At 41.7% G+C, this 27,937-nt stretch overlaps 5 protein-coding genes across 10 annotated transcripts; 3 read left to right on the top strand and 2 right to left on the bottom strand.

Moving 5' to 3' along the window:
* Window positions 1-1,862: 1,862 nt before the first annotated feature.
* Window positions 1,863-2,482, bottom strand: LOC133903349 (putative cyclic nucleotide-gated ion channel 7). Its single transcript, XM_062344685.1, has 2 exons — window positions 1,987-2,482; window positions 1,863-1,885 (listed from the first exon to the last, which is right to left on the bottom strand). Exons 1-2 carry the CDS (start codon window positions 2,480-2,482, stop codon window positions 1,863-1,865), a joined length of 519 nt encoding a protein of 172 aa, XP_062200669.1.
* Window positions 2,483-6,519: 4,037 nt separating this feature from the next.
* On the top strand, window positions 6,520-9,556 carry LOC133901510 (eukaryotic translation initiation factor 6-2-like). 2 transcript variants are annotated; one of them, XM_062342866.1, is made up of 8 exons: window positions 6,520-6,803; window positions 7,029-7,076; window positions 7,622-7,718; window positions 7,820-7,905; window positions 7,986-8,030; window positions 8,705-8,835; window positions 8,945-9,055; window positions 9,149-9,556. In XM_062342866.1, exons 2-8 carry the CDS (start codon window positions 7,067-7,069, stop codon window positions 9,404-9,406), a joined length of 738 nt encoding a protein of 245 aa, XP_062198850.1. In that variant the 5' UTR covers window positions 6,520-6,803; window positions 7,029-7,066; the 3' UTR covers window positions 9,407-9,556. The 2 variants fall into 2 exon arrangements, with proteins under 2 accessions (XP_062198850.1, XP_062198846.1); XM_062342862.1 differs by having other exon boundaries at window positions 6,521-6,719.
* A 491-nt stretch (window positions 9,557-10,047) lies between these two features.
* LOC133901501 (NADH dehydrogenase [ubiquinone] 1 alpha subcomplex subunit 6-like) lies at window positions 10,048-15,502 on the bottom strand. Its single transcript, XM_062342857.1, has 2 exons — window positions 15,177-15,502; window positions 10,048-10,443 (listed from the first exon to the last, which is right to left on the bottom strand). Exons 1-2 carry the CDS (start codon window positions 15,387-15,389, stop codon window positions 10,258-10,260), a joined length of 399 nt encoding a protein of 132 aa, XP_062198841.1. The 5' UTR covers window positions 15,390-15,502; the 3' UTR covers window positions 10,048-10,257.
* Window positions 15,503-15,715: 213 nt separating this feature from the next.
* LOC133901469 (uncharacterized) lies at window positions 15,716-21,391 on the top strand. Of its 5 annotated transcripts, none has more exons than XM_062342836.1 (7): window positions 15,717-16,086; window positions 17,061-17,327; window positions 17,410-17,463; window positions 17,996-18,100; window positions 18,192-18,239; window positions 18,914-19,174; window positions 21,150-21,391. In XM_062342836.1, exons 2-6 carry the CDS (start codon window positions 17,061-17,063, stop codon window positions 19,151-19,153), a joined length of 714 nt encoding a protein of 237 aa, XP_062198820.1. In that variant the 5' UTR covers window positions 15,717-16,086; the 3' UTR covers window positions 19,154-19,174; window positions 21,150-21,391. The 5 variants fall into 5 exon arrangements, with proteins under 5 accessions (XP_062198823.1, XP_062198820.1, XP_062198828.1 ...); XM_062342844.1 differs by lacking the exon at window positions 21,150-21,391 and adding an exon at window positions 19,264-19,517; XM_062342839.1 differs by lacking the exon at window positions 21,150-21,391 and having other exon boundaries at window positions 15,716-16,086; window positions 17,056-17,327; window positions 18,914-19,517.
* Window positions 21,392-23,272: 1,881 nt separating this feature from the next.
* LOC133903342 (peroxidase 2-like) lies at window positions 23,273-24,369 on the top strand. The gene is made up of 2 exons (XM_062344670.1): window positions 23,273-23,491; window positions 23,590-24,369. The coding sequence occupies exons 1-2, from the start codon at window positions 23,279-23,281 to the stop codon at window positions 24,367-24,369; spliced, it is 993 nt and encodes a 330-aa protein (XP_062200654.1). The 5' UTR covers window positions 23,273-23,278.
* The last annotated feature ends 3,568 nt before the right edge of the window (window positions 24,370-27,937 follow it).

Raw genomic sequence — 27,937 nt, 5'->3', positions numbered from 1 at the left:
TTGTCCAAGACACTTGGAGTATACTACATACTCGAGCGCAAAGGTAAAATTTGTGCGCCAGAGCACCTTGCGGAGGAGGGAAGGAAACCCAGCTACACCCTCAGTGCATGTGGTCATCACCATATTGTATGTAGCCATCCTTAACCCATGAAGGAAATAGGCGAGTCAAAGATCAAGATTTTTCCAATGTGTTAAGCAACAAAACAACAATAGCTATAGGATAGAGAAGGAATAAAATAGAGCAACCATGCTAATTTCTAGATTTTAGCTCTGGTTAGTGGGTTAATTAATGGAGTTGTTTAATTTTAATTAATCCACTTACAAACTAAGCTATGGCTAACTCTACCAACCTTGGCTCTGATATAATGCTATCAGACCTGTCCAAATCACACTTGGCTTAATCAACAGTGATGGCTATCTATAAAGATAAGAACTATCACATACCTTGATCATCAACCAGCTTCTACTTAATATCAGAGTTTTCATACATAGCGGAAAATATTAAAAACAAAAGATAAGTGGCACCATTGCCCAAAAGGCTCCACCGAGATTAGCTCAATTAGACCTCCTCAACTCCTACCCATCGCCGGCGTTGGTAGGATAGAAATATTCATACTCTAGTTCATCGTTATCTACAACAACGTAAGGGTAGCACCCCTGACTACGAAGGTACTCGCAAGACTTACACAATATAGGTATATACTAGTCCCAACTCCAAGGATAATATATTTGGTTAATTGAATAGAAAGGAGTAACCATGAAGTTAAGTTGATTCAGTGAAAAAACACTTTAATCAATATAATGACATGAACAACAGATATTGATCGACAATAACCAAAACCTCTAAGAATGTAAACTTGCTCAACTCAAATAAGGATCAGTAGATGCTTCTTCTAAAAGCACACATACTTTCCATCTCCCAAAACTAAATGAAATTCTATGATTCATGTCCAATGGACATTAAGCGTGCTCATGACCGAGAGCGTGACTATTCAAATAGTTCTTACACCCTATAGTGAATTACTTCTTTAACCATATGACACGAGACCATTTGGCTCGTACAACAAATCATGTTATACGAGGGGGTACCCATGACAACCTTTCCCAAATAAGCTCCAACCATTTGGAGCATGTGCCTAACAGTGTGAAAGATACCTAGGTCTACTCCCAGCAACCTAGATACCTCTACAAGTGTGCATCGCTCACACCTTAGACATTCAAGCCAAAGGGTCATAACAGCATGAGGTATTTGGCTTGTCCTTCTCATATTCAGATATGTGTTAGGTACAAAAAAGTGCTTAAATCAATGGCACCAACGATCGGTGCTTAAACGATGCAAGCGGTCTATGGCACTCTAGTCTCCTCTCCCGAACTACCCCTAACACCGCCCACATCTCGTCACAATTTCTATGGCACCCAGGTCTCCTCTCCTGAACTTCCCCTAATACTGCCCACATCTCATCTCAACCAACTCATCATCCTAACTTGTCATTATGTTAAAACAGTAATTGAAAGTCCTATAGCTCACGAACAATGGGCGTTCCACCGATCGACTTCTGCCGATGACTTATGCATTACCTCTACTATGGAATAGCCCATCACTGTCGACTTGTAAACTAGCTATAGTGCTGGTTTTCCAGCCGACAGTAAGTAACAAATAGTGAAGCCTAGGATGTCATCACTGCCGGTGTTTTCGAACCGGCAGTGAAGCCTTTTTTCAGCACAAAAAAAAAGAAAAAGAAAATGATACCATCCAACATGCCACCACTGAACCTCGCTCTGCTCGCACCAGGACCTCGCCATGCTCGCCGTCACCAGACCTCACCGTATTGCTCACAAACAACCACAGAACATTCACAAATTCACATAACATTCACAAAAATCACTGAAAATCACAAATTCACAAAGCAATCACAATCACAAACATTCTCACCCACACACATTTGATAATCACAAACATTCACAAAAATAAAGAAAAATAATCACAGCTACTCGGCCGCCCACTATCGTATGCTACAGCTGTCGTGCTGTGCAGCCACTGGAACTGGCCAGCGACGAACTTGAGCTCCTCGGCGTGCAGCATGAAGGCCTCAACCTCGGAGATGGCCCTAATGGTGCACGTGGAGAGCGGGAAGTTGGCGTCGGCCTTGGGATTGAGCACCCACGTGAGTAGCTCCTCGCCGCAGAAGTCCCCTTCCTTCAGTAGGCCCCGGTTGTAGAACCTCATGCAGCCGCCATCGGTGGTGGAGCTCTCAAGGTGGCCCCGGATGATGAGGATAATCTCGTCGATGGGGTCCCCCTTGCAGACGATGTAGGTGAACTCCGTGCAGAGGCTAGGCTTGAGGTGCTTGCAGATGGCCTCGAGGCCGGTGGACTCCTTGGATTGGATTACAAGGCTGGTGGGGAGGAGGTCGACGGGAGAGGATAAGTGAGAGAGAGAGTGCCGGATGTGGTCAGTGGGGAGGATAAGGCAGCCAGACATGAGAGATAAGAGAGAGAGGGGTCCGAATATGAGCTTTTGCGAGTAAAAGTCGATTGGAATAGAAATTCGGGTTCGGCCACCCCTTCACTGCTGGTTGGTACTATAAATCAGCAGTGAAGGGCATCACTGCCGGCTCAATTATTCAGTCGGTAGTGATTACCCTTGTTACTATTCCATATTAGCTAATATTTCTCGCAAGGCATATGGACCGGTAGTAAAGCACCATCACTACAGGCTCATTACAAACCTGCAGTGATGGGCCGGTATATATGGCTGCTTTTGTAGTAGTGTACTAAGCATTCTGAACTTCTATTAAGTTGGGCATTAACATGGCTATACCCAGGTTACAAGGATGGAGGTCATTAGTATATCAAGGTAGGGACACATGCATCAGATAAGTTATATCCGATTCTCTACATCGACTCCCTAAAACATGCATATATGACTCATAGCAATATCAAGTAAATTGACCAACAATTCACTAAAATATAGGAGAAATATGATAGATGCTTGCCTGGTGCTTCCTATTTTTTACACACAAATTCCACTGGTTCGTCCTCGGGTTCTAGCACATGACTCTCCGAAACGTTGTTTTCTAAATAAAGGAATGATGCATCGCAATGAGTATGGATGATATACGATGAGAGATGCTCCACAATACATGACAATTAATGGAGGTGCAATGTATCATGTCATAAATCTAAAGCATCCATGACTTCTTAATTTGGATTAATGTTAATTGATTCACCTTTTTCCATGATCAGTTAAGCTTAAGCGAGAGCTTAATCATAAATGGAAAATTAATTATTACAACATGAGAGTGTATATTTTTAATGAACAAGGAAAAATGTATTAAGATTTAACAAATTGGTTTCACCAATTTTGGACTTACCAATAATTAATTGTGAATTATTAAAGCTTAAACACATTTTATTAACTAAAGAAATTTCAGAACACATTGCATGGGTGCTAATATTTTTAACATGTAGAGTATGATAATAAAAGCTTACAAAATTGGTTTCACTATTTTTGGAGCAATGTAGAATTTTCCATGCAGTTTTTAGCATTCCATACCATTTTACGTGAAATGATAATGCTTTTCTTCTTTTTTCCTCCCTTTTTCTACTTTCTTCCGAATTAAATAAGGCGGGCACCCTTTTACACCTAGGCACAACTAGCCTCAGAGGCTGCCAGTGGGACCAGCTTGTTGACTTGGGTCAAAATCATATATTTGTGAAATATCTGCAAGTCCTACGAATAATACCTTCAACAATACCAACAAGTGGGAGCGACTTCATACCCCGCATGACCCAGTTGTAGATCTCAGCAAGATTAATTGTTATTATCCCATACCTTGCCCCTCCAATCTCGTACATCAATACACATTTCTCTCTTGGCTCATTTTGTATCCACCACGAAAAGTTCCCAACAGCTGACCCTGACTTCCTTACTATTTGAGGAGTATATGTTGTGATAGGTTCAAGAGCAATTGGGTCATGTACCGTGTCTCCTAGCTCAACTGTCTATTTTGTGGTTAGTTCGTCTAGTCTTGCCCATAAGGCGTTGAACATTCTTTGCTAGTTTTGGCTGCATAATTTTTTAAAAAGATTAATCAAGTCCTTATTTTTGAATTGTTTTTAAAAGTTTGCACCCATATGCCTCATGCGCCACTTGCTCTTCAAGTCGGGCCACTTTGCTCTTACACACCGTCGAACACTGTCGTATTGCATATCTAGCAATGCCTGCAACAGCCCTGCATATCTATCACGAGTCAAACATACATCAGGTCGGTCCAGAACAATAGCATATTTCACCCGCTCGAGGAACCAATACTAGCTCTCCCCATTCCCACTCTCCACAAAGGCAAACTCCAGTGGCATGACTTAGTTGTTTCTGTCTACCCCAATTGTAGACAATATCGTCATTTATACTTCTCAGTGAGGAACGTCCCGTCCAAGCAAATGATGGGTCGACGGTGCCTAAATACCTTGATAGTTGCCGTAATTGTAAAAAAGCACGCTGCAATACTCGCTTCCCGCTATACTTCACATCAATCGAGGGGTAATGCTTGATGTCAAAGTAACTTCCAGGGTTTCTCGCACATATTGTGGTTAATTGACGTGGTAGGTTGTCATATAAATCTTCGTATATCCCAAACCTCATCTCAATAGTCTTTTGTTTTGCCCTCCATGCCTTGACGTAATTTATTGTGTACTGAAACCTTTCCTCAATAGCACGAATTATTGATCGTAGCTCATGCTTTAGATTGTCCACAATCTCTCCGTACATAACATTGGCAACAAAAGTAGATGACAGGTTCCGGTGTAAGAACTCTATTTCCTCAATGTGACAATTATACTCCCTAACTATTGAGCACTCCTAGTAGTCAACCCACTTCCCCCTGATTGCGTGCACCCACCACGAACAATCAGACACCAAACACTTGACGTCGTACTCACTTTTGCTCGACTTGACAACCTTGAATTTCCTCCAAAGAGACAGCGATCAGAATTTCACTGCATCAATAACAACCTCCTTACTAGGTTACATAGCACCCTAGGATACCTCGTTCTCATGATATTTCTAAGGTGTCTGATGACCCTCACTCACCATTAGCTTTGAAAATTCCTGATTCCTTCACTCTGTAGGAACAGGAGTATTTCCCTCCTCGTTGGATGAATCCTCATCGGCAATGGCTTCCTCCAGCTCTTGATCCTTCATCTCCATCCCTTAAATTATACTAGGGATGTGCTCCCCCTCATCGGCTACACCTCTCGGTTGCATCTTATGCACATCTCCAACATCTTGCTCATCCCCCACAGTTGCCGGGTCTGTTTCATCCACCATTGCCTGACTTGTTCAGGCTACTGCTTTCGCAAAGTTTATCTCTGTTGGATCCTTCTAATACACCTCAGCTAGCAGCACAAGAGGGAGACAACGTTCACATGATATATCTACGTACTGCCTCCAAGTAGATGTCGCATTAATTGTGACAAGCTTCACAGAGTACCCTGAGTAACACGTCTTAACACAGCTCTCAGGTTAAGGTCATGTTGCTGAGGATCCAGTTGAAAATGGCATATCAGCCACTTGCACAAACCCACTGTGGTTCTCTCATTGACTCTACTAAGTTCCTTGACGACATGCTGAAATTCAGAAAGATATACACCGTTAGGATCATAACTAATTTGATCTTCACCATAATATATTTGAAAATATAATTTACCAGATATCCATAGAAACATCTGAAAATATATCCAATATTAATACCGAAAAACTATACTTCTGATTATCGAAATTCTAACAAATTAACTGACACCGATGATCACCTAACAATACATTTATTTAATATTACTCCTAAACAAACTAACCAATTTAAACTAATTAATCACCCGTCTATTTAATAAAATTTCTAATTAGCTATAATTATTACTTACATCATTATTCTATAAAATCTAGATAACCTAAACTACCATACTCTAAATACTACTACGTATCTAATGGCTATCCAACCATATCAAAATTGATCTTTACAATATATAAAAAAGACAACATATCCTACATTTCTAAACCCTAGTCTTATATAATATAACTACTATTATGTCGCTAAACCCTAGATCTAATGGTGCTTTAATTATAATAAAAACATAAGTCTAAAAAAATTATCAGAAACCGAGATTCAAAATCCACAAATACAAATAATATAGCTTTGCCACGCTGCCCCTCTCTCCTCTCCTCTCCCCCTCTCTTTCTTTTTTTTCTAAATTTAAATGGTAATTTTAGTTGATTTTGAGCCTTTTTATACTGGTGGAGGGGTGAGGTCGCAAGCTAACCGTCTCTTTAGAGGGAGGCAAGGAACAACCCTTTTAGAGAATAATAGATGTCTATTTATACTTAATCTTATTATCAGTAATCTATTTATTTAAATATTTATTATAAAAAACTCGTCATTTCGCCCTATCCCCCGTGTAATACGGCCAGCCACGGGCCCACAACTCGACCGCGGTCCGTCAACGAGCGGTGCGGCGAATGCAATGCATACGCCATCCTGGCTCGATCACAACCCAACCCTAACGCTCACCGCCTCCGAAATATCCGGCCATTCCCTAATTCCGCCGCCGCCACCCCATTATTCTCCCATCCTCTCCTCACTAGACCATCCGTTCGCCGGTAGCCGCGGGCGGCGTGGTCTCCGGGAAGCGTGCAGCCTGAAGTCTCTACTTCCTGAGAACGGCCGGTACGGCCTCTCCCATTCTCTCCTTCGCTCCGCACCATGGTTTCGGGGTTCATGCTATTCTTGGCCGAGTGGAGATTCTAAGCTGTACGATTTATGCATGTGTGTGTATTCTAGTTCCCGCTCCATGAAAATAAAAGTCTTAAGATGTTAGTTATTTATAGTCACCGAAAATCCAATCAGTTATTTACCTTTCAATTTGATATTTTGACAAGATAGTGTTTTGAACGGTTTTTTTCGTCGCTCGTTACCCTTTCACCTGTCTGATTCCTCTGCTTTTCTGATTTTTCTTCCGGTGAATTTGATCTGCAGGTTCGTGTTAGTATCGGTAGTGGCTAAGGGAATCAACCATGGCGACCCGTAAGTTTCTTTTTCTCTGTCTTTCTTTTGTCATACTTCTTCAGTGCGGTTTTGTGCACCAAATCTGCCTGGGCTTCTCGAATTTCGTTGGCAATGCTGTGATCTATCTTTTAGTTCTTGTTGAAAGTTTTCATGTATTAGTTTCACAGCTAGATGAGTAATTCCTCTCATTTAAGCAGCATCGCAGAGATGGGATATGAGTTTGGGTCGAGAAAAGTGGTTGATTGTCTTCATGTGTTTTCCCGAGCACACCATGTTCAACATTTGAGTTAAAAGCTTAGGTGTGCAATGGATTTGATCAAGAGTATTGGCTACTACATGCTCTGGCGTAGGATGGCTATGAGCTTGTAGCATCATTTTTTTCAACACTGTTGTGAATTAGTAATGCAATTCCCTAGTATCGTGCAAGTATTTACTTGGATGGGTTACGATCTGTTCATGGTTTTTGCATAGAAGCTCTTTGTTTCAGTCTGAATTGGTCGGTATGCTCCTTAAAGTTGGTTTTTGCATTTTAATCTACTTGTTCTTGGATGTAAAAACTGTAGGCATTCAGTTCGAGAACAATTGTGAAATTGGCGTTTTCTCCAAGCTAACAAATGCCTACTGTCTGGTGGCAATTGGAGGGTCAGAGAACTTCTACAGGTCAGTGGTTCATATTTCTTTTCGTTTTAGTTGTTGTGAAACTTTTGGTAGAAGTAGATGGATATCTAACTTTGGAAGCATTTTCTTTTAATATTTTCCAGTGCGTTTGAGGCTGACCTTGCAGATGTCATTCCTGTGGTCAAGACCTCTATAGGTGGCACTAGAATAATCGGACGACTCTGCGTTGGTTGGTATTCAAGCTTGGCTTCAATAATCTAAGTTATCGTTTACTTGCTTTGATTTTTTAAAACTATTTTGATGACCCAGGAAACAAGAATGGACTTCTGTTGCCTCATACTACCACTGACCAAGGTAGTTCATTGAAGTATTTGCTTTAAGCTGCAAATGTTTGCATTGTTTCCATTAATAATATGATTTTTTTTTGTCAATAAAGTAGCTATCCAGGTTTTGTTTTTACATACCTGTGTTTTTGTCGTCTCATATTCTTTAGCTGCATTCCTTTTCACAAATTGACAGTACAATGAAAACCATTATTGTTTGAAACTACATATGTGCTACCAGCTAAGCAATTTTTTTCCTAATAGAATCCACTGGTAAGAAACTCAGAAGGATTATAGCTATCCTTGAACTAATATGAAAACTACCTAGATATTGCATAGAGATTCAGGATTTTGTTTAGGTGATTATGTTGTCTGCATTTGGATCCGTATTCATGTAATTTCTGAGGCCTTCTGGTCGTATCAATACTGTATCCGTTTTTAAGAGAGGGACAATCATTTCACTTTGGTAAACACTGCTTGGTTATGTTGGTGTTGCAATTTTTCTGTGACTGGAGTTCTTACTTTACTGACATAAAATTTTGATATGTTTCCTTTATCTAAGAAAGGCGGGTGAGGAATAGTCTTGTCAACTTGGTTGGACTATGTTGTTATACTTGCATGTATTTGTACCATGGGATACACAATTCATCATGTGTTTTCTTTTCTATGCTTATATGTTTTTCCTGTCTGTTGGAATGGCTCTAGAACTTCAGCATCTGAGGAACTGCCTGCCTGATCAAGTTGTTGTTCAGCGTATCGATGAAAGGCTGTCTGCTCTTGGCAATTGTGTAGCCTGCAATGACCATGTTGCACTTACACACCCTGACCTTGACAAGGTATGACTATGTATCTCTGGTGAACTATGTATCTCTGGTGATGCTCCCTGAACTTGTGCCTTTCCTTGATTATCTCAAGTTGAAATATTTGTGCTGGTCAATTCTCCAGGCAACTGAGGAGCTAATTGCAGATGTGCTTGGCGTTGAGGTGTTCCGGCAGACTATTGCAGGAAACATCCTTGTGGGAAGTTACTGCACGTTCTCTAACAGGGGTGGCTTGGTATGGTCTTACCTTTTGACTACATTTCCAATTTCATATTCTATTCTGGTTACAAATTTTCTATTTGTAATGTGCATTGCACTTGTGAAACAGGTCCATCCTCATACATCCATTGAAGACCTTGACGAACTGTCCACACTCCTGCAAGTCCCTCTAGTTGCTGGAACTGTGAACAGAGGCAGCGAGGTCATTGCTGCTGGCATGACCGTGAATGACTGGACAGCCTTCTGTGGCTCAGACACGACAGCCACCGAGCTCTCGGTCATTGAAAGCGTCTTCAAGCTGAGAGAAGGGCAGCCCACCGCGATCGTGGATGACATGAGGAAGTCTCTGATAGACAGCTATGTGTAACTGATGTCTTGTAGATGTGGGTCTAGAGTATTAACTGGACCAAGAGTAGCAAAACTTTTACCAGTTACAGTTCGTGCTGTATCTTTGGCTTTTGAATTGTAGACTCCGTGGTTCTACTTTGTTCAGTCAAAGCTCACGGTATGTTTGTCCGATCGTGGTGCTCATGCTCTTTGTTGTATTTGGATTTCGGTTCCACCCTGTAGATTTCCGGCTTAAGCAACAGTCTTCGAGGGTTTTTTTTTTTGGCTTCATGTCACGACAGCGTTTCAAAAGTCGATGCCTAGTTGCCTAGGCGCAAACTAGAAGAATTGCAGTGCGTACGCGTTGAATTGTGCTGAACAGTGTTTCAAAAGTTCTTGCATATGCTAAGCTAATGTCTCCGCCAGGAAAAATTTCGCACATATCTCCATAACGAATAGACTCAAGACAACGTAACACAAATTGAAGGATGGAAAGAAGGTACTGGTAAATATCCACTCGATTTGATGATGTGTCCAGAAACGCTATGAACTGTGTTGTTTTAAATTTAATCTATATACCTCGAAAACTGAGAGGGCATGGAGGGGAAGATGGAGCCACAGAAATAATTTTACAATTTCAGTCCATTCAAGACTGTCAACATCTTCAGTTCACTGGAGTCAGAAAAAACACAAGTTCGATCTTGGTATGCTCAACCCATAAAAATCAACTTGATAAGTACAACAGTCTACAAGTCACAAACAACTAACAACAGCATCATGACCAAACAAATCAAACTCTAGTGGCGAAGCAATTGATCCGGGTAGGTACCTCAGCGTCTTATTCAGAGCACCTCAAAAGTATTACAGAAGGAGGGAATCTGTTAACTCGGACTAAAAGTAATTGCTAGTGTAGAATTTCTTGAGGAAATCAGAGCTCCCTTGGTCTTTTGAGCCCAGATCCTGCACCAGACCCTGTTGGCCGATCACATACTGGCCAATCACGTGATGGCGCTGCTTTGCATGCTCAACTATGTTGTTCAACTCCTCCATCCCCTTGAACAGAAGCATATCAATAACCTGTGTGCAAACGAAATTGGCCGTCATGAATGAGATGTTGGAGTGGGATACTCTGTAAAAATCCAATTAGTAACATTTTCCCTTTTTAAGGTAAACAATGACATGAATGCTGCATTGGTATAGAAAAATGCTAACTCTACTAAAATGCCACCATAGCACAACCCTAAAACGCAAAAAACAAGCACATCAGCAAAGGGCTGAAACTTAGGAATTTAGATAGTTAATTAGAATTGACATATATCCAAAAAGAAGCATTCATTCCAAGTTTCAAACCTTACTGTATTCAAATGCAATGGAAGCCTAGAAACAAGCACACCAGACAAGGGCTGAAACTTAGGAATTTAGATAATTCGAATTGACACATGTCCAAAAACAAGCATTCATTCCAAGTTTCCAACCTTACTATGTTCAAATGCAATGGAAGGCTAGAAGCCTAGAACTCGCGGGCAAGGCCAGGATTCTACTCTAGATCCAAATTACTGACAGAGATATGGCAAATAATTATGCTAGTGGTCTGTGAAAGCCTATGAAACACGGATACTCCCAGATGGTAGCGTATCAGTATCCGATGCGGTATCCAATACGGATACAGCTCAGATACGTATCTGAGTATCCGGAAAAAAATAAATCAGAAAATGGCGAATACCTCTTGGATACTACGAGGATATCTTGAGGATACAGCCCAGCCCAACAGCAGTCCGGTTCGGCCCGGCTGAATCCCTAAACACTAGCGCCCCTCTCGCATCTCGCCAGCCGCCTCCATCTTACAACTCTTTCGCCGGTCGCCAGCCGCCACCAGCACGCGACGCCTCTTGCTGGTCACGACCATGCCAGCGGCGACCTCCACCACCTGCCAACAGCCTTCGGCCTTCCTCTCCTCCCCGATCAGTCGCCAGTTGCAGGCGCCCACTCCTCCTAGCCGCCCACGCCTCTAGCCTCCTGCACCTCCAGATCTGGTGCTCCGCTGATTAAATCAGGGATCAGGTACTCAAGCAGTAGACCATGTGTTAGTTGCTGCAAGTTTGTTTTTTCATCTTACTCCGCTGATAAAAATCAGTTTTGCAGGAGTTCTCGTCGGATCTTGGCTGTCTTACGGTAAAACGTATTGCTGATGACCCCGTGATTTTTTCTCTGATATCCAGGATGCTGGGCCTATGGCACATCCTACCCACCCCCATTCATATATCAAGGTGCTAATATTCAATTGTTCAGTCATTTGAATATATTTGTTCTGTAGCTTGCAACCACCATAAAGATCTGGTGTATAATTTATTTAATTTGACTGGCAGATGGACAACTTGTATACCGGAGAGCTATTTTGTCTATAAAGTTTGCTGCATGCATTGAGATGCTCAAAGCCGTCAACTGATTATTTTCAACCCCCTGTTGAATCCCTGAAACCTTATCTGATGAATCTTCCCCAGTAACTTTGATTGGAACAACTTGGCAGTGACGGTACATATTTTCATGCTGTTTCATGTTAAGCGAACACTGTGATACTGTAATGACTGGAACACTGACATTCTTTTTTGTTGCTTTCTATTTCTTCATCCAATCGACGATACCGATGCCCGTATAGAACTTATTACTGTTTTTTTTAATAGTAAAACGTATCCGCGTATCGAGTTTTTTGGAAAAATGGCATATCCCCGTATCCATATCAGTCCGATACCGATACTCATATCCGTATCGGTGCTGCATAGGTTTCCACTATATATACACACTCAATAATGCCACTTTCAGTTTAATCATATCAGGGTCTCCAGTTATGAGCAACATGATTACACCAAGAAACATATCTAACTCAGAATCAAATTATAAGTTGAGGTCATGTACATGCCTGATTTGTGTAAATCTAATGCATGTTTCATTGTGCTACATAGCACTGACATGATTAACTGCAAGTTGATCTGGAGTCTAAAAAAAGTTAATGTAACAAGTAATTTCAGATATTGTACTAATGTACTTCACACTTGAACTTAATCAAGGTGAAAATTGATTGCATCTATAATGACTCTCATTATACAAGATTTCAGCATTTTCCTAAATTGATCATTATCAACCATAGAAGCACTGACAGTGACAGACACCGAAACCAAATAATTTGTATCAGTATTACCATTCCAAACAAATGAAGAAGCTGCATAGCCCATCTCTTAGCACCTCTAGATGAATATCATGGCCAACAGTGCAACACCGCAAAAAATGAAGTCTGAGATATAATGATCCCACAATACAAATATTCAACTTAATAAAAGCAAATCGATCTAACCTTCTTTCTAGAAAAATAACTTTGTAAAAGTCTCCACATGTAGCAGGAGGTAGTCATTAAACAACAATTACCAACCTACCTAGAATTATTAAGAAATTAACTTTCTCTTTCCTAACATTAAAATCAACAATTGGATTCCAGTTTGCGCAAATTCTAAGCAGTGTAGCAAGCATATAGTTATAGCTTCAATGGATCTACAACCAGTCCTCGGAAAATAGTAGTAACACGCATTAGGTTGCATCAATGGCCAGCTAAAGTATCAGATTCATGCTTCTTTTTAGTGGGATTCCTGTTTGTACATATCTTCAGATTTTATTTGGGCGGACAGTCACAAATCACTTATGCAATGCTACGATTTGTCCTGTCAACCATTGACGACAATTCTGAAGCAGAAGGGAGTGCACAACCTCCTAAAAGAGTTTTGGTCTAACAGTTTTTTATTTTTTCTCTTGTTCCGAGAAAAATTAAAAGAAAGAAGAAAATATGAAAGAAAAGCGTCCATTGTCTAATGGATAGGACAGAGGTCGATAAAAATATTCTGTACTAAAATTGTCAAAAGATTCCGACGAAAAGATTGTACCAAAAAAAAAAAACATCATCGGATTGTTAGGCCCAATTGCAATACTGAACTAAGCTAATATTACCATTGACAAAGGCGTGGTTTATATTTAGGTATTAATGCAGTGCAGGAGAAGCAATGAGATTCAGGTAATATTGTGATATTGCCAGCAGTACCAGGGTGGTAATTTCCCAGAGGAAAATCTGCCTGAGAAACATTGCTAATCATTGTTTTACAGAGAAGCAGCCTGGCGTCAGTTTCTTGCGCAACAGAAAAGCAAGTCCATACCAAGGTTCATGTTACCGACCGGAGCTCGGTTACCGAGCTCCGGCGGTAACCGAAATCTCGCGGTAACCGCGGTTACCGGTCAAAAATTCAAAAAAAATTAGGAGAAAATTCATTCGGCAAAATTTGAATTTTTATGAAAAAATCGTGTTTTTGCCCTCTCGGTAACCGCTCGGTTTTGGTCGGTTACCGAGCGGTTTGGGTCGGTTACCGAGCGATTTTCTCGCATTTTTGATTTGGTCGGTTACCGAGCGGTTTGGGTCGGTAACCGCTCGGTTTTCTTGATTTATCGAGCGGTTTTATCAAATTTCAGTGCAGTTCAACAAAAAAACCTAAAAAAGGGCTCAATCTTGTAAAATCAATAACTAATTCATCTGAGCTTCAAATCAAGTGAAACAAATTTTGTTGGCTTCCTTGTAACATGATCTACATGATAAAAGTATTTATACTCATAAAAAAGTTCAAAATTTTCTATGAGAAATTTTATTTGTTAAACCAAGTTAAATGCATAGTTTACTCTTTGCTAATCCAAAAATCATGAAACTAATTTTGTTAGTCTTCTTACATGATCCTGTATCTTTTAAAAATACATGAACTCATGAATTAGTTATTGTAACATGCATGATTGTGTAAATATGTTGCGACTAGATTAATTCATAACTGACCCATCACACCTCAAAAATTAGTGAAACCACTTTCATTAGCTTATTTATACTATGATTTACGTAGAAAAAATAATAGTAGACATGAAAAAGTTAATTACAGTGTTGTTTCTTAACATATTCACTTTATGCTTGTGAACTTTGTAAAAATCATAGAGAATTTAATAAAACTCTAAATAAAGTGAAATCAATTTTAAAGATTCTCTTAAAATACGTTTTATACAAGAAAAATATGTGTTTGTATGTTACACTTTTCCTTAACGTGAGTTAATAACTGAGCCGCACGCTTCAATTTTTTTCATTTTTTTCAAACTTTCTCCCTATAGAATATGATGCAAACGACATTATTTTTGAATTTTTTTTTCACAGAAGGTCTTAGAATTGTGTCTAGTTTTTTTAAAGATTTTTTTGAATTGTTTTTGAATTTTTTCGAATTTTTTTAATTCAAATTTCGGTTACCGTTCGGTTTCTGAAACTGGACCGGACCGAGAAGGTCGGTAACCACGATTTTTGGGCTGTTACCGACGGTTTTTTGAACCCTGGTCCATACTAACGCTTTTGCAGTCAGAAACTATAGCGAGTCCAGGATAGCATGCAAAAAAGCACGAAAACCACAATGCCAATTGACCACCATCGATGAACAATCTACTGTCCACATCGCACCTAGCCTGTATGAGTGTGGTACAGTTCTACTTGAGGCACAAGCCACAAGGTTACAACATGCGCAGTGGAATCCTACCGATGCATCTTGCACAAAATTCCTACAATCCACCCCAACATCCATAGGGATGATGCATCCACGGTTCCCAACCCTTCTAACCGCATGCTAGATTCCACGGCAGGTGCCCCTCAGATCGGATAGGGACAAGATCGGAAAACCGCTCGTTCGGACCTACGGATCGATCGAAGACAGGGGGAAACGGATGGTATGGAGTAGGGGGGGCGGGGCAGGGACCTTGGGGTCGGAGACGGACTGATTCTTGCGGATCTGCTGGGCGATGCTGGAGCGGAGCTGGGCCGGGGTGACGACGTCCTCCAGGTTGTAGATCTCCATGATGGAAGGGATGGAGCGGCAGGCCTGCTTGAAGAAGTCGAACACTCGGTGCCGCGCCTCCTCCAGCGACGCCGAATTCGGCGGCACCTTCACCGCGCGCATCGTGAACGCCATCGCCGGCCCGTGCTCCGGCCGCCGCCTCTCTTGTCCAGTTGCCGCCGGCGTGAGCTGCGTGCGTGCCTGCGTGGTGGGGGCCGACCTCCGGGTGGGTGCCTGACTGCCTGTTCCTTGATGTCCGGTATGGTGGATGGAGATGGGCCGCACGAGTGCTGGGTGGGCCTACGATTGTAGAGGCCCATCTCGAGGCCCAGCCCAAGCTTGCGTGTCAACTGCCCCGTTTTGGTCATCAATCATCATAAATCTTCCAATCCTTTCCTAAAAAAAAAATTCAATTCTCCAATGCATGCAATATAAATAGTCACCGTCAATTTTTAATATTCTGCTTGTGGAACAGGTATACACACTAAATCATTTTTTTGGCAAATCATCTACAAACGATGATCAAGTCAAAGCATGCATAGAAGATGAATCTCCAAATCTCTGAGGAGAAGAAGAAGACTCGGAGGAACGAGACGAACTTCTATTGATGCGGAAGAGACCTTCAAGTGTTGCGCAGTACAGCACTACAGCCCAGCGCATCCCCTCCCCTTGCGGCACGCTTTAAAACGACGGTTTCTCCATCAGAAACAAAAGGGACGGACTCGCCTGCCTCCACCGTTGTCCTGCAACGGAAAACGTACGACAAGCTGCGCTCCTGGGATTGAGAGGCTGAATTCTCTTCCTGAATCACACCGTCTCTCGAACCCCAAAGGTGAGAACTCTGTACGGGAAATAGGCTTTGTTCTGATGGATTTCGGTGGGTTTTGAGGGGAATTCAGAGGGGCGATCAACGGTGGTGGCTTTGGTTGGTTGGATCGGAGCCTGGGTTCTTGTGAACTTTGTGCTGATTGCCCGCTCAAGCCTGGTCTTTCCGAAAGATCAGGAGTTGGGATTTTTGGGGGTTCGTGGTCCCTTAGGCTGCTGCTGGTTTTGGCTGATTTTGACGTTTATGCTACAAGGAGTTGACTGATAAGCACCATAGTGCTTGAAAGGAACCGCCTTTAATTATTTTTCTGCCTTGGTTTCTAGAGATGCACATCGATTTTAGGTAGCTTATACGTGATTATGCATATTCCGTGAAGAACTGAAAGTTCCTTTCTTTGAACATAGTATCATAGCTGGTGATTATCAGTCGATAATGCTCTGTTTGAGCTTCAGTTCCCAAGGACTGCTGCTGAGCTAGATTGAAAAGTGTCCGAGTCTATTTTGATGGCTGCTTGCTAGTTTCATGTTGGTAGGAACCTCGATAGCCAGAATACTCTTGTCTGTTCACAAATATATGAGTTGCCAGTTTGCCACAATGCTTTATTTATTTATTTATTTATTTCTACAATGTCGTGGTGACTGTTTTTTGTGTGGGTGACTCTGCTGATAAATACCTATTTCTTATTTAAATTTACCTGTCAATTTTGTTTCCGTGAGTATTACCTGTCGATTTACTGCACTTTGTTATCGTGCTGTGAACAATTTGGCTTCTGTGCTTGCTAATGCCAGTAGCTTTACTTGGGACTGTTAGGACTGTCGGTAGTAGATTCTACTCCTTGCTTTAGGATTTAATGTTGCCACATTGCTTTGTCTCAGAAAATGTGTGCCTTGCTAATATCTAATTCATCCATTTATCAATCTTTGCTCAATTCAGATTTCTGGAATAATTTAGTTGTTGTTTTGTGTTTCTCATAAGGTTAGATGGGATCAGAAGGACCTCCTGCTGTGACTATACATGTTACTGGATTTAAGAAGTTTTACGGGGTTGCTGAGAACCCTACAGAAAAAATTATGAGCAATCTTCAATCTTTCATGGAAAAGAGAGGGTTGCCAAACAACCTTATACTTGGAAGCTGCACAGTTCTTGAAGCTGCAGGGGAGGGGGCGCTTGGCACATTATATAAAGTTCTAGAATCTGCTATTGCAGACATAGAGAAAGGGTCATCAGTCCAGGGCCAAGTAATTTGGGTTAGTGCTCACCTTGTTCTTTATTGGACAGTTTGTTCTATGGTCATGCTAGCTGAAGCAGCTTCCCTTTCACGACTTTCAGATGAAAAGTTGTGTTCTGCGCTGTTTTCTGTGTTTGTATTCACTCAGTCAGGAGGTTAGCGTTAAAACTATCTCGGTTCAACTGGCATGTTTCTTCATGCATTGCTAACTGAATACATTACTTTATTGGACGACTTTATATAAAATTGTGCTTCCAAGTTTATTAAACGAACTTCCCAGTTGAGAACAAGGGATACCACAATTTCCAATCATCACCTCCTAGTCTGCTATTTTTATTGATTAGTATTTTCAGGAACTAGGATTGCAATTGACTGTGTGGGTACCTAATGCTGGAGCTTCACTTTTTAATACAGCTGATGTCGGTGGTCTTTGCTAGTTCACATACTTGGTCTTACGATGAAGCTTCAGTTAAAATGTATAATATTTTTTATTCTATGATGTTCAGAAGACAGCATTAAAAATTCTGAGAAAACAGATAAGTTTCGTAAGTGAACTGAAAATCAATGCTTCAGTTGCCATCCACACTTGAACTTGTGCATTGTCATTTTCCGATCTGAGAAGAACAAAAAAGTTTCTAGTTTGTATCCAGCGCCACTCGATTTATTTTCTTATGGAACATTTTCCAGGTCCACTTTGGGCTCAGCAGTGGTTTAACAAGATTTGCCCTTGAAAATCAAGCTGTTAATGAAGCCACCTTCGCTTGTCCGGATGAGCTAGGATGGAAACCTCAGGTTGCGTCATTGTCCAGTTGCCTATTTTTATTATCTACACCTCCAAATAGATCTTGTATTATGTTTAATCAGCTTCATTGTTCCCATGCAGAGGATCCCTATTGTGCCATCTGATGGAAGCATCTCACGGACGAGAAAGGTAAAAGTGAAAATGTTTACATCTTAGATTGATGGGTGCCTGTTGAATATACCTAGAACTTATAGCCTTATTTTAATTGTTCTGTTACTTTCCACATGAAATTCTGTTTTTATGGGTCCTCTTTCTGCACAAAATATTTACCTTCAAAGGTATCAGAAGTTCACAACCATTGACAAATGTGTTTGGTTGTACCTACCAAAAAATCTGAATGTAGAAAAACCAAAAATCTTCCCTCCCTGTTAGTTTTATTTCAATGATAAAGGACCAATCAGTGAGAAATTAATAGAAATCATCTTCAGGTGACAACAGCAAGGAATGATCATCTTTAGCTGACTACAGAAAATTATTCATCTCTGTTTTCTAAAGAGTTGCTCGAATAGAGAAGATGGTACTTCGGTCTTTTTTTTTCTCTCTCTCTCTCTCCCTGTTATGAAGAGAGCGACTTGTGTTCATCAAATAGAACGAAATAAAAGGAAGTTCTGTTTGCATGTGTTTACATATGAATCAAAATATCGTTCCTTGTAACAGACAATGATCCTGCTAGATTTACGGATTTTGCATGCACACTGTTACATGAATACAAGTTCAACCTTTAGGGCTATGAGTTTTCGCATCTGAAGCATTATTTATCTGAAGGTTAATGACAGTTTCATGAACTTTTCGTTATGAACCAGACTACCCTTCCAGTGAATGAATTAGGCAAGACTCTCCGAAAGATAGGACATGATGTGATGCGTTCAGACGATGCTGATAAATTTGTATGCAACTATGTGTACTACCACTCTCTTCGGTTCGCAGAGCAACACGGTATCAAATCTATGTTTGTGCATGTGCCCCTCTTCTCAACAATCGATGAGGAGGTTCAGATGCACTTTGTTGCTTCCCTTCTTGAAGTTCTTGCTTGCATGAACTAGGAACAACGATTTATTTAAAAGGTGGGTCTACCTAGTCCTGTAGTCTATTCTCCTACTGTAGGAAGTGTCTAGTGTGACCGTGTTCTGTATGGTTGATTTGTTGCTTGTAGTTCGGCAGTTGAATCTCAAATATGTAAAGCTGCAAGCAGACTGAACAAAATGGTGTGGTCATTAGTGATGTTGATCTTGCTCCAAAGGGTGTGTTTAAGGAAAAAGGGCTGCTCAGAGTGAATCTTCTATGTTGTCAGCTGCAGCTTGTAGGCTATCACATGTTCTAAACATATGCGAAAAGTGAAAACTTGGTTTCTACAAAATTGGCAAAAAATTTTGGAACGGATGCACTACTTGCGACGCAATCATTGATCCTGCGTTTTTATCGGTCTTTCTTTTTCATTTGTGATGTCGTTGCACTGGTGAATGCGTTTTTGTCAGTCTTTCTTTTTCATTTGTGATGTCATTGCATTGGTGAACGATGATTCACATTTCTGATAGCAATGCGAGCTCTCATTCTTAACAAATGAGATGTTTCGCTACCTGTTTTACTTGTGCTTTATTGTTCTATCTCATAGCTGCAGAAGTACCTTCTCTACTTTCTGTTACGTTCATGAAATTAGCAGTAGTTATACCCTGAACCATCAGAAAGGAGAAAGCTTTGAATGAGCACCGGCGTAGCTACATCCAGTTTGAAAAGTGCACCTCCAAAATTTGTGAGAAAAACATACACGCATAAAGTGCACTTTTTGTGCATTCTTCCAAAATGGGTCAGCCTGGCTGCACTCGATAGTCGATATGGATGCCTGTAACTAACCGCGTCACGGACCTCCTACCAGCCATTATACCAAAAAGTTGCTTTAGTGATGCTAAAACTCTGGAAACTTTTGTTTAGCGTAGTCTCAACATTCCCCTTTCAATTCCACAGGTTATATACGTACCCTAGTTGGCTGCCACATCTGAACACGCTACATGTCATGCTACTTTGGCTGATTTGATGTACACACTAATATCTTCCATGTCTACATAAACATATTTTTGAACTGTTAATCCTTCTGTCGAATCAAACTCTTAAACCATAACTGATCAAAGGAATCGAGACAATATTCAGGGCTAAACAATGTCACACTCATGACAAATACTTTCTAGAAGAAAAGAGAAATTACCAAGACAAACCTATAGCGTCATGGTTTATGTGTGCTCTGCTCCAATCTACTCTAGTATGTAGTCTCTACTGCTAGTCTGCTACTGCAACTTGTGGCTGTGTAAACTGCATTGTGCCTGTCATGTGTGCTTTGCTTCGCTCTACTTTCTCTACTCTACTGCCTGAATGTGAATGTTTACTTGTGATTTTCTGAACTCTGAACCTGAATTTTAAGTACTTAGGCTACTGCTTTGTGCCTGTGAATCTATCATTAAATGAATGATTGAATAGTGCCTCATGCTGCTCTGCTTTCCACTGAATTTCAGCATTTGTGAATTGAATATGCTGCTGTTTGGCTATAGCTTTGAGCTTAACCTTGACCTTGTGAATCGAATGAGTGATTCATGCTGGTCTGCTCGCCAATGTATGTGTACTGCTGGCCTTCTGCTACAATACTGCTTATTAGGTGCTACGTCTTGCCAAAGCCATGTTTAACTACTTGTTGCCTTTGTCCCTAGTGTGCAAAAATACATGGTTGGAACATTAGTTAAGAGTGCATTGTTTTTCTCTTTAAGGAACGAAGACCGTCTTTTTGAGCCAAATCACAACTAGTTCAAGTTAGTGAATTTCATTGGCATCTGGCCTGGATTGCATTCTAAATTCCTGAATTTTTTTTACTCAAATACTATCTGTTATCTGGAATAAGTAGCTAGCAACTGAAGAATTTGATTGGTTCTGTCGTATCCCAGTTTGCTGCTTTTCAATTTAGTATCTTGTGTTCAGAGGAGTTTCTTCTCTATCTTGAGACAATATTGATTTTTTTTTCCTATTTCCTTCAAACTCATTTTGGTTCATCTCCAGGTCAAACTACGCCAATATTCATGCCACCATCGTTTCCAAGGCCACTGCATCATACAAGAGCCGCTTCACATAGATCCATTGAATCATGATCTACTCTGTGAATATTTTGTATACATATAAACTAGAATAGCATGACTTGAGATTTTGATATAGTGCGTGACTGTTTGCTGTGGAAAAACATATTGTATTATAAAGAAGGATGTGTTGAATTACACATATAGATTGTTTTGTAAATCCTAGCAAGTTTTTTAGCCCATCTCATGAATATTGTGTTGTCATAATGCTTGAAGATTTAATATTATGATATATATGCAATAATCCATGTGTATGCCTTTAGCCACCATGGTCATATTATTGGTTGCTAGATATTAAGATATATGTAGTAACCAAGGAGACATAGGTGTCTTAGATAGTCTTGGTCACCAACATTGGCTTAATTGCTAAAATCATTTAGTCACCAACATTTACTTGGTTGCAAAATCATATAGTCACCAACATTGCTTGGTAGCTAAAATTCTATAGTCACCAACATTTGCATAGTAGCTAAAGCTTTCACCTATTATAACCAAGGAATAGTTGGTTACTGTTGATAGGGCCTTTAGTCACCAAGGTAGTCAGTGTTGGTTGCTAAACACCTATGCTCGATTGGGTTATTGCAACCATGATGCAACCAAGGTTTGTTGGTGACTAGGGGCGGAGTCAAGATTTGAACACGGGGGCCAAGATATCTAGTAGACAATGACCTCCGAAGAAATATATCATTGAAATATCTATTGACTCCATTATTTCATGGATTATAAATCACAACTATAATAAGTTTGGTGGTAAAAAAGAAAATTAATTTGCTCTCATATGACATGAATAACAAAGCACGAGAAGAAAGGTAGAGGTCTACATGTCTACCGAGCAGATCTTAGACTTTCACAATTTCATCATAAATGAATTTCACTTCTAGTCCCTTCTCAAAGTTGGATTGGTTGTACCAGTACTTGCACGTTGGTTGGATTTGAATATTCAGCACTGAACCGACTAACATAAAAATAATAATCGATTGTTTCCTTTCTCTTCGTGGTTTTGCCCTAGTGACATAAATTAATTAGGGCTAAAGAGATCACACAATAGTACATACCTCCATGCCTTTGCCCTAATGACAATGGAAGCCAGCGGCGCAGCCTGTTCTGGTTGGCGATGGAAATCAACGCAAGGGCTGTGGGCGGCGGTGTCCTGACCAGAGCCGACTAGACAAAATAGCCTCTCACGATTTATCTGCACTTGTGCAGGCTGCCTAGTTCGGTGAGCAGGCAAGGGCACAAGGTTGAAGTGGACTGGGCTTTGTGTCCTTGGGCTTGGCAACGAACTAGATGAGTTCATGAAGGGAGGCCATGTGTACAGAACTAGCAATGGTCATTAGCAGGTCTTCGTTGGGGGACCGGCCATATGCACTTTTAGCGACCAAGGTCCGTGGCGGCGGCTAGAACTCATGTTTCTTGCATCGAGATAATTATAGCCTGCACAGAAGACTCCTCTAAACGGCTAGTGGCACGCCGGTTGCAGTCTAGCGATGGCGTGGCCACCTGGCCCGGCCGGCCATCGGCGTCTCGGTGTTTCCCAGCACGCCGCAAGCTTGCAGTAGTGTTCCATCGACAGACCGCAGTGTTGAACCCAAAAATGGGTTAAAAAGAAAAACTGCATAAGGCGTACAGCTCTTGAATTAGGAAGGCACTTGAACATACAGCTCAGGATCATTTCTTTCGGCCATTTGGAGCGAGTCCTACTTCCTTCGAAATGACGTAGATTCCAAAAGCCGATGACTGGGCTGTGGCCTGGCCGCCAGTGGGCGCGATTGTGCCCATCAATCGCGATGTACAGCTCGGTGACAAAACCTTATAGAAATGAAGAGTTCGAGACATTGACAGCATTATATACTTGTATATCATCCTGTCCATGTCATGACAAAAATCCTCAACTGAATCCTGCATCTATAAATGGAGAATCCTTATGACCAAGAATTCAGCATCCCATCCAAGGTTTTACCTCATCAATCTTAGCTCTCTAGCTAACTGGTACAACCGAGCAAAGGATCGCAAGCCGGCCACGTACCGCACAGCTGCTAAGACAGCGACCTTGCCATGGCTGCCATTTTTAAGCTTGCCATCCTGATCTCATGCGTGCTGCTCTGGGCCGCCGCCGTGTGCCAGGGCGCCCTCGAGGTTAGCTATTACAACAAGACGTGCCCCAGAGCGGAGGCTATCGTGAGTGCCGAGGTGAGGAAGGCTGTGCGCGCCAACGCCGGCGTCGGTGCCGGCCTCATCCGCCTCCTCTTCCACGATTGCTTCGTCCAGGTACGTACAAGCTCGCTACACGTATGCCACGTACTTACAAAGGTACAAGTTGCACTCTTGCATTGCGTTGCTAAGTTCCTAGTGCGTTTTCTGCGCAGGGTTGTGATGCTTCCATCCTGCTCGACCCGACAACGGCGAACCCACAACCGGAGAAGCTCGGGTTGCCCAACAGACGCAGCCTAAGAGGTTTCGAAGTGATCGATGCGGCCAAGGACGCCGTCGAGGAGGCCTGCCCCGGCACCGTCTCCTGCGCCGACATCGTCGCCTTTGCCGCGCGCGACGCGTCCTACATCCTAAGCGGCCGCAAGATTGACTTCAAGATGCCGGCCGGCCGGCTCGACGGACGCTACTCCAACGGCACGGAGACCCTCGACTTCCTCCCCGCGCCGTTCCTCGACCACAGCGGCCTCGTCAAAAACTTCGCCAAAAAGGGGCTCGACGTAGAGGACATGGTCGTGCTCTCCGGCGCCCACTCCGTGGGCCGCGCCCACTGCTCGTCCTTCGTCCAGGACCGCCTCAACACGTCGTCCTCAGACATCGACCCGTCCTTCGCGAGGTGGCTGCGGAGGAGGTGCCCGGACGACTTGAGCGACACCAACAACCCGACGGTGAGACAGGACACGGTGACCGCGGCTGCTCTGGACAGCCAGTACTACGCCAACGTGCTTAGGCACAGAGTGCTGCTCACGTCAGACGCGGCGCTCCTGACCTCGCCGGAGACCGCGAGGATGGTGCGTGACTACGCCAAAGGCGACGGCCAGTGGGAGAGAAAGTTCGAGACGGCCATGGTGAGGCTGGCTAGCATCGACGTGAAGGCCGGCGCCGATGGCGAGATCAGGAAGAACTGCAGATTCGTCAACTACAACTACAACTATTAAGTGTTGGAGATTTTCAAAACAAAGTAAATTGTTTTGGGTTCAAATTCCATTGCTTTCTTATTTGTTTTAACACAAGTGAGGGGGAAATACTGTCATGGAGAAATGGTCTAATAGACTATGTTAATAACCATTTGTGTTAAGTTTAATATAGTATGTGTGCAGCCTCTATATTTGTAATCACTGGCGGTAATTGTTTTGGACGTTGTGACAACAATTTACACATGTGCTAAACGTTGAATAGTCATGATGGTTAATGAATCATTATACCCTTTTTGAATTTATAAAAAGTTGTATCTCTTAGTGATGAACTATCGGTCTATTGATGATTTACGAAAAGTTGTGTCTTTTAGAGGTAATTATTGGTAAAGTATAAATAGAGCATGGCTCTATATTATTCATGGCAAGAAAGGAGAAACCAAGAACATAAGATTATAATGCCAAAACATTCTCACTCAAATCACTAGCCCGTGATACTTCTACAGGGGTACTGTCTAAGAAATTGATAGGCCTGCAAAGTCTGAAGAGCATTCATTGTCATCTTGACGACTGCACGTATAGGTGATGGGGCTTTATTGTATCTTAGGAAGATATTTATTGGTAATTTGGTGCACACCTTATGATGATAACAAATAAGTCTTAAGGAAAGTGTCTCTGAGATATGGTTTGAAGTCGATCATGTGTTACTAAGAGACATCTCCGGACATCTACATCAATATTGAGCATGTTAAGTCGAAACCTAGTCATATCGAACGATTTGAAAGATTGTCTAAACGTCGTCTTTCTTGATTTTGTGAATTGATCCTTTTTTATTTCTTTTCTTTTCCTTTTTTTAATCAGAATTGTATTGATTCTATTCTTGCCGTTGAGTATTACTTAGATGCCTTGTTGGAAAGGGTATTTGGATCACAATCCAATGTTTTGTTTAAATTTAAGTCAGATCATAAAAAACTCTACAGAAGATATGTTTGATTGGAGGGATTGCTCCAAGAATTTCTAACGATTTAGATCTCAAACCCTCTTCCCCACATTCCCTAAAGATGTTTAAATGTTTTCGTCTTCCTGCTATGCTACAGTAGCTCAGGCATGTTTGTTTCAAGGGCCTGACTAGCCGTCCGCCGACAGATTTGGGCGGCCCAATTCTATCAAATTTTATGACCGTCCGATGAGGCTCCAACACTCTAGATTGCCTGAGCATCAAATAAAAAACCCTGCTTACCCTAATCCGCACTTTATCCTGCACCGCCGCCACCAGGCCTAACACTAATACCTACCGTCCTTGATGCCGGCAATCTCCCTGACCATCCTCTATAGTTTAGAGAAGATGAGGAGCTCACTGCAGAAGAAAAGCACTAATCTTCACGCGGATCCAACAATATGAAATTCAACATATTTCCATTTGCAATTTCTGTCAACAGATAAATATCATTGAGAAATCAAATGGAGAAGTGCCTTGTTTGAATGTGATGAGATATTGACAACAGTTGATGTGTCTTGAACTTGGTTAGTATGTGTTTGTGAATGCTTATTCTTGTTCATGTCTAACTCGAGTTGGCGGTCTTTGGAATTGGCGAATTCTTCTCTGTATGTAGAAAAATTACAAACACCGAAAGTTTCGGTGTTCACTAGAAGTTCTGGTGTGGGCAGCGTATACTTGCTGGACTATTTTTTGCAGAGAGCAATTTTTCGAGCGAAATTAGAGATCAATGCACCGGAAGGTCCGATGAATGTAGTGACTACACCGGAGGGTATCATCGGAGCATTTTCAGTGCTGAAGCAGAAATAAAAGCAAACTTTGAGATGTTTTGGAGAAATTTCTGTAGTGACTTTGAGAGCGCCGGAGTATTTTTTTTAAAAAGGTTGCAGAAGGGTGGTTCAGTGGATTGGCATACACTGGATTATCCGGTGATGGACATGAGATCACCGGAAACTTTCATCGTACCTTTTCTTGAGAGCAAAGTTTTTCTAGAATAGATAATGTTACACTCATCAGATGGTCCGGTGTTCAGGAGCAGAACATACCGGAACATTCAGTGTTCACGTTTTCTACAGGATGTGTCCCGAGTTGACGTTTTTGATTTTGTGCTAACCTAGAGATATTTTGGAGTGTGGAGAAATGTGTTTGCTTGTTTCAAGGTGTGTAGGTGACGGATGCAACTTAGTGGTCAACGGCGGGTGATCCGAGCTAAGCGGGTGCTTAGTGACGGACGACTAAGGAGGATCGGGTGGAATCAAGGGTGATCCTAGCTGTACAAATGAAGGTCAAGCAGAGCATGAAACAAATGATGAATATAACGTGTTGATAAGTCACGCGAAGGGGATGCCGGTGCAAGTAACAAGGCAGCACAAGGGATTGAGAGGGAGAGAGACTTACCGGCGGTTAAGATCGCAAGACGGAGGACACTTGCTTTATCATCGGAACGCTTGCTTCAGGTGGAAGTAAGTGGTGGCTAATTACGCTTTGAGAAGCGTGCTAGGGTTTTGCGGTTTGGTCTCAAAACCGTAGGAGGACTGAGGAGTATATGGCACCATAGCGAAGCTTGCATCGAGGTAAAGCTAAGTCGTAAAGGCACCACGGCCGTCCGATGAATGGAGAAGAAAATAGACTAAAATACCATCGATTGAAGGTAGAAGTGTACTACAAGAGAGGGTATTTTGGGAAAAAGCTAGAAAATTTAAGGGTCAAATTTTCTAGATCTATAAATAGAGAGGGTAGGGCTATGAGAGAGCTTAAACCAGAAATTTGAGCCCCTTGTGCTACCCATATGAGAGCATTGTGCTAGGGTTTTAGTGGAGAGGAAGATAAGTGCTTAGACTATGTATTAGGTGAGAGTTTTGAGAGTTAAATCTCTGTAATCCGCCTAAAATAGGGCTAACCTCTTTGAGTAATAAAGTTTATTTTGTTTCATGCGCTTGGATTCCCCTCCTTCTAGTTTCCATCTCTTGGTTCCCTTATCTTGTGTGCAAGTTTTTCTTTTCTAGTTTTGATTTTTATTTTTGTTTATGGATTAAAATTTTAGCACCTTATGAGATCATTCTTCTTGTTACTAGAGGCATAAAATTTGCATATACACGCTTATATGATGGTGTCTTGAATTCTCTTGATTCTAGAAAATCAATTTGGAGAGTTTCGTTGCTTAGTGTTCATCTTTTCTTATTTTTTTGGTAGTTGTGATTTTTCGAGTGCTAAGATACATGGGTTGATCTTAAATGGAACCTATAGTTCATATACTATATGTGGAGTCATGTTACCTCGATTTTCCCTTGTTAAAACTTCTCTCGATTTTTGTTTTCGCTTGAGTTTTGAGGTGCATTAGGTGATCCAAATAGGAGAAGGCTATCGATTTGGTAAGAAATTTGTTGAGCGCCTATTCACCCCCTTCTAGTTGTCATTCTCAGTCCTACAATTGGTATCGGAGCCGATTTGATCAATTATTGACCTTAACCGGCTTTGTGATCTATAAGCGACATGGAGAGAAGTGGGAAGATTCTGCTGTTTGATGGTCGTGATTTTTCGTACTGGAAGGTGCGCATGGAGGCTTATCTTCTAAGCCAAGGAAGTGCAATATGG

The sequence above is a fragment of the Phragmites australis genome, chromosome 2, assembly GCF_958298935.1.
Source record: "Phragmites australis chromosome 2, lpPhrAust1.1, whole genome shotgun sequence".
NCBI lineage: Eukaryota > Viridiplantae > Streptophyta > Magnoliopsida > Poales > Poaceae > Phragmites > Phragmites australis.
Note: the sequence above shows the minus strand (reverse complement) of the source record. Positions and strands in the feature narration are given on the sequence as shown.

Excerpts from the sequence above, each read along its gene's own strand:
- LOC133903349 (XM_062344685.1), bottom strand. The coding sequence starts at position 2,482 with ATGTCTGGCTGCCTTATCCTCCCCACTGACCACATCCGGCACTCTCTC. Across the intron at positions 1,886-1,986 it reads TAGTGGGCGGCCGAGTAGCT|TGATTTTTGTGAATGTTATG; the intron begins GTGATTATTTTT and ends TGTGATTTTCAG.
- LOC133901510 (XM_062342866.1), top strand. Across the intron at positions 7,719-7,819 it reads GGGTCAGAGAACTTCTACAG|TGCGTTTGAGGCTGACCTTG; the intron begins GTCAGTGGTTCA and ends AATATTTTCCAG. Across the intron at positions 8,031-8,704 it reads TCATACTACCACTGACCAAG|AACTTCAGCATCTGAGGAAC; the intron begins GTAGTTCATTGA and ends GAATGGCTCTAG.
- LOC133901501 (XM_062342857.1), bottom strand. The coding sequence starts at position 15,389 with ATGGCGTTCACGATGCGCGCGGTGAAGGTGCCGCCGAATTCGGCGTCG. Across the intron at positions 10,444-15,176 it reads AGTCCGTCTCCGACCCCAAG|GTTATTGATATGCTTCTGTT; the intron begins GTCCCTGCCCCG and ends GTTTGCACACAG.
- LOC133901469 (XM_062342836.1), top strand. The coding sequence starts at position 17,061 with ATGGGATCAGAAGGACCTCCTGCTGTGACTATACATGTTACTGGATTT. Across the intron at positions 17,328-17,409 it reads TCCAGGGCCAAGTAATTTGG|ATGAAAAGTTGTGTTCTGCG; the intron begins GTTAGTGCTCAC and ends CACGACTTTCAG. Across the intron at positions 17,464-17,995 it reads TGTATTCACTCAGTCAGGAG|GTCCACTTTGGGCTCAGCAG; the intron begins GTTAGCGTTAAA and ends AACATTTTCCAG.
- LOC133903342 (XM_062344670.1), top strand. The coding sequence starts at position 23,279 with ATGGCTGCCATTTTTAAGCTTGCCATCCTGATCTCATGCGTGCTGCTC. Across the intron at positions 23,492-23,589 it reads TCCACGATTGCTTCGTCCAG|GGTTGTGATGCTTCCATCCT; the intron begins GTACGTACAAGC and ends TTTTCTGCGCAG.